Consider the following 11,397-nt stretch of genomic DNA (forward strand, 5'->3'; position numbering starts at 1 on the left):
ACATTCAAATGCACTGCACGCTCCAAGGACACAGCCGGAGAAAATATGCAAGCAAACGCAAAAAAACATACGTTCAGACAAACTACGTCGTGAGCGTAAGCGTTAGAAAAGAAGGGAGATGGAGAGTGCATGGGTGAGTGCTGTTCGGGTGGTAAGAGGGGGGGGGAGAGGTCCATTGTCAGAATTGTCGAATGGTGAACGGTCTGAAACAAATAATGGAGCATACATTTTGTACTGCCTTAGGATATACGCGGGTCCTCGTTGCGCTGTGTAGATACATTTTGAGTCAACTACATTTTGATGCTCTTAGGTTTCTTCGATAAAGTCACGTAGGTAAAAAATAAAATTACTAAAAGTAATAGTATAAATAATATAAAATAATAAATCACGACGTTTCGGAGGCAACACAAGTCTCCGTCATCAGGTGGGACCGTCACAGCTAAAATTACTGCATCAAGTGAGGCAAAATTCCAAGAGACCCGCCCTCATTTCTATTATTACTTTTAGAAATTTTATTTTTTTACCTACGTGACTTTACCGAAAAAACCTAAGAGTATGAATCCTTGCAGTCACGAAAGCTTCAAATCTAGAATTACATTTTGATGTTCACCACGGATGATCCCGTTGAGCCAGTCGCCTGCCTGTTTTGAACCAAAGATTCCGTAGAGCCGGAGCACAACAGCAGCAGCAGCAACAACAAAAAACATTAAAATTGCGGAGAACTAGTACAGGGTCCTTAAGGCTTATATAACAACTGACAAACGAGGTATTTGGCGGTCATTAGCGAAATACATCTTCTTGGTTCTTTCGGTAAAGTCACGTAGAAGGGAAATAATAAAATAATAAAAATAAAACATAATAAAATAATTCTCACGACGTTTCGGCCACAACGCAAGCAGCCGTCCTCAAGCTTTAAAGCGAAATACATGCGAGTCAAAAGCAGTGGCAGTGTAATATTAAAGACGAGGTACAGGTGCATGTAGGCTCTATATTTTAGTCTGAACAGTGACGTTCTATCTCACTGCCGCACGCACACGGACTAATCCCACCTCCACAGTGTTCGTCCACGCGGCATTTTCTCCCTCAATTACCATTCCATTGGCTATCAGCGTTTCTAGCGTTGTGTCCTACATTAAGCCCACTCAATTTTGTCCACGCTCATTACCGGTCTCTAATTTTCTGAACCATGAACCTATTTTTATTTGTCTCTCGGTGCATGAACACGTCACTTTGTTATTGAAGATTATATCTTTTGTCATGGCCAAGAAAAATGGGTAAAAACTGAAAATATTTAGTAGCGTAGAATGTGAACACGTTCTCTGTCATAGAACTGCTTTTTGTGTTTCGTTTGTTGTCCTTCCCCCGCACCTCCGATTAGCACAGTTGCCTATGCACGGTGCGAAATAAGTTAAACAGCCGTTCCCCCCTTTGTGGTTACGGCATTGGATAACATGGTGTAGTACGTGTGACACTAAAAATAACCCCTTTTTTAAATGTAAAATATAATTCTGTATTAAAAATATTGCCACGTTTCCTGGAAATCTAGTAAACAATCCAGCCCACCAAATATATATGGTGGTCCAGATGTCTTGTGACCCCAAATTAATTGACCCAGAAAATGTGTTTTTTCCTTTGCGTATTCATTTATGTTTTAAATAAACCTTACGTAAAAAATAATAATACAATTTTTGAGAATCAAATGAGGGTCCCAAGACATCAGGACCACCCTGTACATCTCTCACCAGCTCACGATTGTGGGAAGGCATCGGGGACACAGCCACGGCAGGAGGGAGTTGTGGGTGTCCAACAATCCCAACGTTGTTTCGAAATTTCTATGAGATACCTGCACCATTTTAGACAATTATCATGGTGTTTGTTCGAGTCTGCTGCATTGTTATTCATGTAACACGGTGACCTACATAATGCCGATTATGCTGATGATGTAAGCTTTAATAAACAGGAGTACAAAGACGGTCAGCTCACTACCGAGTCATTAGCCAATCGTTGTGTGGATTCAGTAGAATTACAGTGAAGTAGCACTCCTATCCACGACAAAGTTGGGGTGACACGTGGATCATATCTCTAATATAACCGTTAACCTGGTAAGAGTAGTTGCACAGGTGTTGTTCAGACTTCAAAGTGGGAAATAATGTAGTCAGGGTTGACACAGGAAACTAACACCACACATGGTAATGGATATGTTTATAGCAATGTTGTGCGTGTGTGCTTTAAACAATGGGGAAGTTTGTCTTCTCCATAATGTGATGTGGACAATGCTATTTTTCCCCCAGTGGTGAAAATTAGTGCAATAATTATATTGGACAATTTACGTTTCATTTGATGACTCATCCATTTCACATTGGCATTACGTTCATCAACCATCCAGTTGCAATGCATATTGGCCATTTTAGTACAATCATGAAATAATCTTCAATACACTTTTAATGGGGAAAAAATATATGCAATCTAATTAAGTTCATATTTATAGTTAAAATTTTCTGGCAGAAATAATGAGCAAGGATAATTTTTTTTCATTAAAAAAGTTTTATAATGAGGAATGCATAGAACTGAACTGAAAACATCAGATTTTCCCAGTCGTTAAGTACCGTGAAAGCACAATTTATAATTAGCTTGGGAACAATATAAGCACGTGCATTGTAATACGAGTAGTGTACAAGAGAAGCCAAAAACCTCTATTATGGAGGAGAACTTCTGTAGTTTATGGTGATGTGGGAGACCAGTATCACGGATACTATTATCCTCTGGGTTCTCTGTGATGTTACTCCACTTATCACCAGGAAAAATTGACAATCCGTGGATAATAGGATGGCTTTGCCACATGATTCTTATGAACAAATTCTGATAAGAGGAATCCTTCCAGCAAAGCAGTATGGGAAAAACTATGGGTAATTGTGGCTAAAATAATAAATAGGGTCACACGCATGCATTTTCGCAGACCATGGATAATAGGAGCTGTGAGTAATAGGGTTGGGAATAGGGGGAGTTGACCTGTATATTATTGCCTGGCGTGCAGAGGGGTGCTCCTGCGCACCAAGCCCGAGCTGCAGAAGGTGATGGAGCAGAGACGGAGGGACCAACACTTCCATCAACGCAACCTCGACGCTCAGAGGCCCAAGTCCATGTTCGACGTGGAGCTGCTCAAGAGATACGAGAAGATCGAGCAGGTTTGTATTTGTTCAGCCAAAACTAGTAAAAAGATTTACAATAAAACTACACAGTCGTGGTCAAACAGCCCGAAACACAGTAGGTATGCGACGTTGGGCCAAAGTTTACGTTGGCCCAATGTCCCATGTTTACTGGGCCACTGCATGTATGGCGTGGGGAGGCCCTACTCCAGCAGCGGATTGACACGAGGGATTTAACGATTCACCACTCTGGCAATTTGATATATTATAATTATTCAAAGTCAGGGTTACGATTCAACTCGTACTTTCATATATATACTGTACTATGCATAGCGCCTCTTGTGACTGTAGGGATCAATTTAACCCGTGACATTAAAAAAACTAAAGTATTTCTTTTTTATTTTACCACGTAAGGCCCACTGAGCTGTCTAGCTCTTTCTCAGAAACGACCTGGCCACAATTGATAGCTCAACGAAGTGGCTTATCGTGTGTAAATTTATAGCGGGCAAATTACTGTAAACGCACGTCGATTCTAAATGTGGAGGGATAAAACTGGAGGACCCGGAGGAAACATCCACTCATCCACATGGCCACGTGGAGAACATGCAAAATAGGTGGCTGGGTAGTTTAGGCGAACGCTGCTGCCAATCTTCTTGGTTCTTTCGGTAAAGTCACGTAGAAGGGAAATAATAAAATAATAAAAATTAAATATAATAAAATAATTCTCACGACGTTTCGGCTAAACGCAAGCAGCCGTCCTCAGGTGAAGACCAGGTCTGTCGGAGCCGAAACGTCGTGAGAATTATTTTATTATGTTTTATTTTTATTATTTTATTATTTCCCTTCTACGTGACTTTACCGAAAGAACCAAGAAGATGAATCCCTGCAGTCACGAAAGCTGCTGCCAATGTTTAAGGCTTCCCCATGTCTCGCGGGCCATGAGCGATAAATGAACATATATCACATCTGTGGTCAGTGTGGGTTGGTGAAAGTTGGTGGAGTGCAGAATTAGAATGGGAATTGCTGCAGTGCCCTCTGATGCCCGCGACGCCTGTAACGCCTGCCTCTTGTGGGCAATGTTCGCCCACCCGAGCGCTATCCAGGCTGCTCAGCTTTTGAGGTTTGACGAGGTCGGGTGCATTGTGGGTGGTTTGGCCATAGGCCCATTAAGCTCAGAAAAGTCACAACGTTTGGATCTTGCACTTAAACGCGGTCAAGTCGCCTTCTAGAGACATCGCCAAGATACCGCTCGTTTATTTAGTGGGTGTGTAAAATAGAGGTGTGAAGTAACTTATGGGTCATTCCACAACATACTATGTGATTTGCTGTCATTAGTGACCATATAATATAAAAACATGTTTTGGTTTGTGTTTATATGAAAATAGAACGACATGTAATGTGTAATACCATCATGTACTTTTAATTATATACTCGTAATGATCTCAGTAAAACCACAATCTGAATAAAGTTTGTATTCAAATTATATTGGTATTGCTGGATAAATTATAGCTGTACTGTAGCAAGAAGTATTGGATGTTTTCCAGTGGGTAGTTTATTTGGAAATGAGGTGTGAAAACAGTTAATGTTTGATGAGACAAACATTTAATTGGTGGCTTTGGGGGGGATGTGTAATCATACTTTTTATTTAATTTTAACTTTAAAATTCCACTGCTGTGGAATGTTAGAGGATGAGTTAATTATTCAACACAGGAAACATCCTTTCTGAACTCTACAGCTGTAAATATAGGGATGAATACTCTAAAGTGTGGATGTGCTTGGTACGAACGTGGAGCACATGTGACATTATAAACTGCAAGTGTCTAATCAGAGCTGCTCACGTGTTTATGCAATAGCACATTTTCCAGAAAATGACAAAGTTTGGTACTTTTCCCTTTGAAATGTATCACTTCATGCAGGGCTTATAGAGAGAAGGGTATTAAACTCCCCAGTGACTTTAAAGCCCAGCTTTCTTTGAAAATGGCCAGAGAATTGAGGTGACACTTTTAAATGACACTGTAGTTCTGTATGGGTGGTCCTCTGGGAAGCAGCGGTTTTGGCAAGCATCACTTCAATATCCAAGCTTTGTCAAATTGGGCCATTTATTCCAGTTTCCTTCATTCGATGATCTGAGCAGTGCTGTCTTTGAAAATGAAGGCTGCTGCTATAACATTAACAACACAGAATGCACAGACGACATTTCCTAAGACTAAAACAGTTGCGATATACATAACCTGTATGCTGTCAAATGGTGCCTGCATAACCATTTCCTTCCTGCTTGCCTGTGTGAAACTTGTACTAATGTAAGCATTGAACGCCAATATATATATTTACAATACGAATGCTTAACTCAGAAACATAAATGAAGTAATAATTTCTGATTATTCTTAGGTTTTTTCGGTAAAGTCACGTAGGTAATTTTTTTTTAATAAAAGTAAAATAAAAATAAAATAAAAATCACGACGTTTCGGCGGCAACACAAGCTTCCGTCTTCAGGTGGAACAGTCACAGCACGACTGATGCATTAAGTGAAGACGGAAGCTTGTGTTGCCTCCGAAACGTCGTGATTTTTATTTTATTTTTATTTTACTTTCATTATTTTTAATTTTTTACCTACGTGACTTTACCGAAAAAAAACCTAAGAATATGAATCCTTGCAGTCACGAAAGCTTCAAATCTAGAATTTCTGCTTACTCCTGTTCGCTACCTGTGGAGCATAAGGCTGCAACAAGCCCACGCTATTGCCGGGACGGTCTTTAGCAGCTTTCTCTGCTTCACCCCAAGACAGGCCCAAGGTCTTTAGTTAGTTTTTAATGGTGCGTCTCCAGGTGGTTTTAGGCCTGCCCCGTGGTATTTTCCCTCTTGGTGTCCATAACCAACAGTTTTCGCTCTGGACTCAGGTTCCATTCGCAGCACGTGTCCCAGCCACCAGTCTTCTCTCTGTTACGTCCCCGCGTTGTGCATCTTGAATTGGTCTTGATCAGAGGTGGGACAAAGTCATTGTTATGCAAGTCCAAGTCGAGTCGCAAGTCATCAAATTCATGACTCGAGTCTGACTCGAGTCCAAGTCACATGACTCGAGTCCACATCTCATAGGTGGGACAAAGTCATTGTTATGCAAGTCCAAGTCGAGTCGCAAGTCATCAAATTCATGACTCGAGTCTGACTCGAGTCCAAGTCACATGACTCGAGTCCACACCTCTGGTCTTGATGTACATGTCCCGGTTTGAAATCTTGTTTGGCCGGAAGATGCGACAGATTTTCCTCAGGCAGTCGTTGTGGAAGGTTGATGGGGAGTTCATGTCTATCTTGGTGGTTCTCCCAAATTTCACTATTGTACAGTAACACTGATTTTACATTGCTGTTATATATTCGTCTTTAAACTGTATTGGCCAGACTTCCAGATGTTTCTCAGTTGGAAGAAGGTGTGTCCTTGCCTTATTTAGCCTGGTCTTCTGAGGTGGAGTTTTCTTTGCTTATTACAGTGCCAGGGTATGTAAAATTTCAATCTGTTCCAGTGGGTTTACCTTGTTGTTGTTGTTGTTGCTGTATTGATTTTAATTTCTTGGGTCTTTTCTACATTTATCTGCAAGCCTTGGTTGGTCAGCAAACTGACTCCACCGAGTTGTTTTCTCCTGCATATGGGTTTATTTAGAAGAGAGCAGAGCTTTCATCTGTGAAAATCAAGATCTTCGAGCACTGAGAAGGGGGGCCACTGGATTCCCCCTGGAAAGTCTCATGTGGTGCATCTCGTAACCCAATCAATGGCAACCTGGTAGAGAATTGGTGAATGGATGCATCCTTGGCATAGCCCTGATGCCACGGGCAACCAGTCCCCGAGGTAGTGTTGTTGACCAGGATGGCACATTCAATTTCTTGATAGAAGCTCTTGATCGGCTCAATGAGTTTTAGTGGGGTGCCATATGTCTGTAGGATTTTCCAAAGACTGTCTCTGTGTATGCTATCAGAAGCTTTCTTAAAATCGATTACATTGAGGTATAGTGGGGCTTTCCATTCCCGGCACTGTTCTATGATATTGCGTCGAGTGAAACGTGGTCCCGCAGCCTCTCTCTTAAATTTCGATTTAAAGCTTTCGTGACTGCAGGGATTCCTCTTCTTGGTTCTTTCGGTAAAGTCACGTAGAAGGGAAATAATAAAATAATAAAAATAAAACATAATTAAATAATTATTATTTGGTTCTTTCGGTTAAGTCACGTCTAAAGATAAAATAATGAATTAAATTAAATAATAGAATACGACGTTTCGATTGCAACAGAAGCAATCATCATCAGGTATAATGAAATAGCGACATAAAATCTAACCAGAAAACTATAGACAGACATATTAGCAGACAGATATCACCAAGATACATAGCGGGAGCAACACAGGTAACAGAGAGGGGTGATCGTCTCTGTGGGGTGGTTAGATTTTATGTCGCTATTTCATTATACCTGATGATGATTGCTTGTGTTGCAATCGAAACGTCGTATTATATTATTTAATTTAATTTATTATTTTATCTTTAGACGTGACTTAACCGAAAGAACCAAATAATAATTCCTGCAGACACGAAAGTTCTAAAATTAAGATTGAACCACTTCTACGGGGAAGTTTTAAGCTTATCTTTTTTCTCTCTCTCTGGCGACTTGTTTTCTCTGCCTGTGTCCTCTTTAGAATGTTCACACTTAAATTCTAACTTAGCAATCTTTGAAATACGTAATCAACCAGGCTATGCGTTAATTGTGTGTTGACCGACCCTCTGTGTTGTATTACACTACATTTCGATATTTTACTAGGTTATTTAATTTTAGTGTGTCCTCCTGATTTTCAGGCTTACTTGCCGTGCAGCACCAAGTCTGTTGACCACTCATTGATATGCTAATTTTTTCTCTAACCCCCCTCCCTCTCTCTGCCTCCGCCCCCCCCCTCTGTCTATTTAAGGCCACCCCACAGAGACGATCACCCCTCTGTTACCTGTGTTGCTCCCGCTATGTATCTTGGTGATATCTGTCTGCTAATATGTCTGTCTATAGATGATGATTGCTTGTGTTGCAATCGAAACGTCGTATTCTATTATTTAATTTAATTTATTATTTTATCTTTAGACGTGACTTAACCGAAAGAACCAAATAATAATTCCTGCAGTCACGAAATTTCTAAAATTAAGAATTAAATCATTCTCACGACGTTTCGGTCACAACGCAAGCAGCCGTCCTCAGGTGAAGAACAGGTCTGCCGGAAAGACAGCGTCTGAATGAGTCTCTCTCTTTCTCTCGCTTTTCTCAAACCAGCTTAATCTTTCTGCAGGGTCTGGTCAAGGGCACTGTTCATCCTGTTGAACAGGATTTTGCAGGAGACCTTCCTAGGAAGCTAAACGAGTCTAATTCCTTGCCAGTTATTGCAGTTTCCAAGCTGTCCCTTTTGGTGAAGTCTCACGACTAGGCCTTTTGTACAGTCCTTGGGAATGGTGTTACTCTCCCATACCACCAAAATAGTTTGTTTATTATTCACACTCTACATCAAAACAGCTGAGAAAGTGAATTTGGTTTATATGTACGTATGTAGTCATCTTATGGAGAGCCCAACTCCTGCTATGCTGAGACCTGGCATTTCCACCACTGGCACTGGGTTGCCAAAAGAAATAGGTGCTACCCTCACTACTAATTTTAACAGGCAGACGCTTGGACTTTTCTCATTTCTGCATAGCAAACTGCATACAATCAAACCGGAAGTCATGTGCATGCAGTGTTTTTTTATTCTGAATTGTATTTAATCGTTGGTTATGACAATGCTGAATATCTTTTTGCAGACTGAAAAGGAAAGGGAGAAGGCGGTGGAGGACGTGGAGAACGGAAATGTGCCGGAGTTCGTGAAAGTCAAAGAACGGCTGAGACCAATGTCGATGGTGTTGACCACAGAGCAAATAATTTCGTTGGAAACGCCTGCAGAGCAACTGTGACCAGCCCCCCCCCCCCCCCCATGGGTGGAAAAACCCCGATTTTTCCAGCGGCAGGCATCGGGTTTTTTCTTTAATACAATTAAACCCGATTTCGGGTAATGAAAACCTGCTTTAATGAATACGAAACTCTGATCCAAGGCTTAGGCTGCTTCCTCGTCAGTGCTGCTATCGTACTCGGGGGGCCGTCGGGCACGGGGTAGTCGTAGAATGCGGCGGGCAGGTTGGTCTTGATGAACACGAGGAGCTTCTCCTCCACAATCGTGGGTGCCAGTGAGTTCCTTCGCTTGGAATGGATGAAGCCCATTGTTGAGAAGTTCGGTTCTGCAATTAGAACCAATTAAACCGGATTTGTCCCAATCTCAGATGATCGGGTTTAATATAAAAAGACAATTAAACCCGATTGTAAAAAACCCAACTGTGCCACCCTTGGTCCCCCCAACGCCGCCTGCTGGATCACAGAACATGAAAAAAGCAGCTGCAAAAATAGTATTTAAAGCTGCTCGTCCGCCTTCCTTCAAAAGCGGAGTGCCCAACTGTTTGATCAGTTCCTGCAAACAGCGAAAGAAAGACGCTCCTTTCCAGCAATATCGTTGACTTTCTGGTTTTGAAGAATCGGATTTAGTTTTTTCTTGGTCGTTTCAAGTGAATGCTAACATTCTAAAGCATCCTGTGACTTAAGAACTGGAAACTGCACGTGGATTATAGCGGTTCTCAATGTTTAACCTTGCTTTTATGTTTTGGAAAAAATGCTATGTGCAGTGGTCTCCTAGCTTTTTTGGGGATTAAATGACGATTTTCTTTCAAAAGCATGGTATTATTTAAAAACGAATACAGTCTTTATAAAATGTAACATGGCATTTGCACCATGTACATTGGCGAATTCTAGATTGTGGGAATGTCAACATGAATCTGCCAAAAAGTAAATATGACAACGATAAAGATCCCCCATATTACTTTTAAAAGACTTGGGGCAAGTGCTGTTAGCGAGCACCTCCGAAGGCTGGCACAGTGCATGAGAGAGTGGGTGTTCACTCCACGCCCGGTCACATTTGTCTCTAACGTGGCGATATTTACACACTGCACCAGCTACTCATTTGAGGCTGGGTAGACCTAGAGGAGGCCCAGGAACGGTTAAGATAATTGTCACTGGTGTTGACCATGAATCGAACTCGGGTCACCAGTTTCGTAGCACAGCGTGCTAACCGCTACACAACCGTTCCCCATGTTTGTATATACAATAATATATATACCCATATAATAAACATGCAGTATTGAGATTTAGCTGGGGCGGCCTATCAGAAATAGTTTTGGTTTGCCATGTCCATAAAAATTTAACTTTTTAATGAAATTGGCAATGTGATGGACAGCGAATGAGCAAGTTCAAGTGCGGTAGACGGAGACAATTAGATTGCTTTGCTCTCGGGCGCAGGCTAATGTATTGCTTGTGGGTTGCCAGCTCTGATTAAAAAAAAAGAAGAGACAGTTTCGCCTCGGGTAGAACAGGGTTGGGCTGGAAATGACTTGGTGGGGCGGAGAATGATTTAGGGTTCGTTTTGGTGAGTCATTTGGAAAGATTATTCAATTGTAAGAGAGATTCAATTAAATAATGTACACAGGTGTTGCGGCTTGGTGATTTAGACACCTGTTTCACCAACAGAGAGAGAGAAGACTAATTGATTGATACAGCCCACGATTGCGGTGGCAGTGATTTGAGCAGATTTGCAAACACTGAACTTAGTTGATTATTATTGACATCTGGCTGCTATGACGATTCATACAATCGGAATGAGGTGCGACCACGTTTCAGGTATAAACAGCTCCACATGCACACTACGATGGCACCGTTGTCGGTTTCTTTCTGATCGTTTTGACCAAGTCTGGTACTCAAATGATTGTTTATATCCCAGAATGTATTATAACTATAACCCTGTGTTTTATTTATCTGTAAGAGGAATGACCCAGAAGTGTCAAAACAAAATCCTATTTATGTTTATCCAGCAATGAGAGGATCATCCACGCAGAAGTACTGTAGAGGGAAATTCATGGCATTATCCATGCATTCAAGTTACCTAGAAGCGGTCTCCCAGAAGTGGCGAATTCATCTTATTACCTATACCGTTTTCAACACGTAAAGAGGAATACGCTGGAAATGGCTGAAAATATAGTCCACTGGCTCTGTTTATCTGTGGATAACCACACGAAGAAATAATCATTTACAGTCCTTTGTCAATCCCAGCTCTGGTGGGTTGGTAAAGGTGAAACGTGGCCCGGAACAGGTTCAAATATCGCTCGCCA

The 11,397-nt window shown here is 41.4% G+C and overlaps 1 protein-coding gene across 1 annotated transcript in view; it reads left to right on the forward strand.

Annotated features, from left to right (window-relative positions):
- FAM107B (family with sequence similarity 107 member B) overlaps positions 1-10,575 on the forward strand; it is a 37,067-nt gene extending 26,492 nt beyond the window's left edge. Inside the window, exons 4-5 of the mRNA XM_078598769.1 lie at positions 3,035-3,185; positions 8,953-10,575. Of these exons, the coding sequence (XP_078454895.1) occupies positions 3,035-3,185; positions 8,953-9,102 (301 nt within the window). The 3' untranslated portion in view covers positions 9,103-10,575. The remainder of the gene's footprint in view (positions 1-3,034; positions 3,186-8,952) is intronic.
- Positions 10,576-11,397: the final 822 nt, after the last annotated feature.

This window comes from Lampetra planeri, chromosome 11 (assembly GCF_965212315.1).
Source record: "Lampetra planeri chromosome 11, kcLamPlan1.2.h2, whole genome shotgun sequence".
NCBI classification, from domain to species: Eukaryota; Metazoa; Chordata; class Hyperoartia; order Petromyzontiformes; family Petromyzontidae; genus Lampetra; species Lampetra planeri.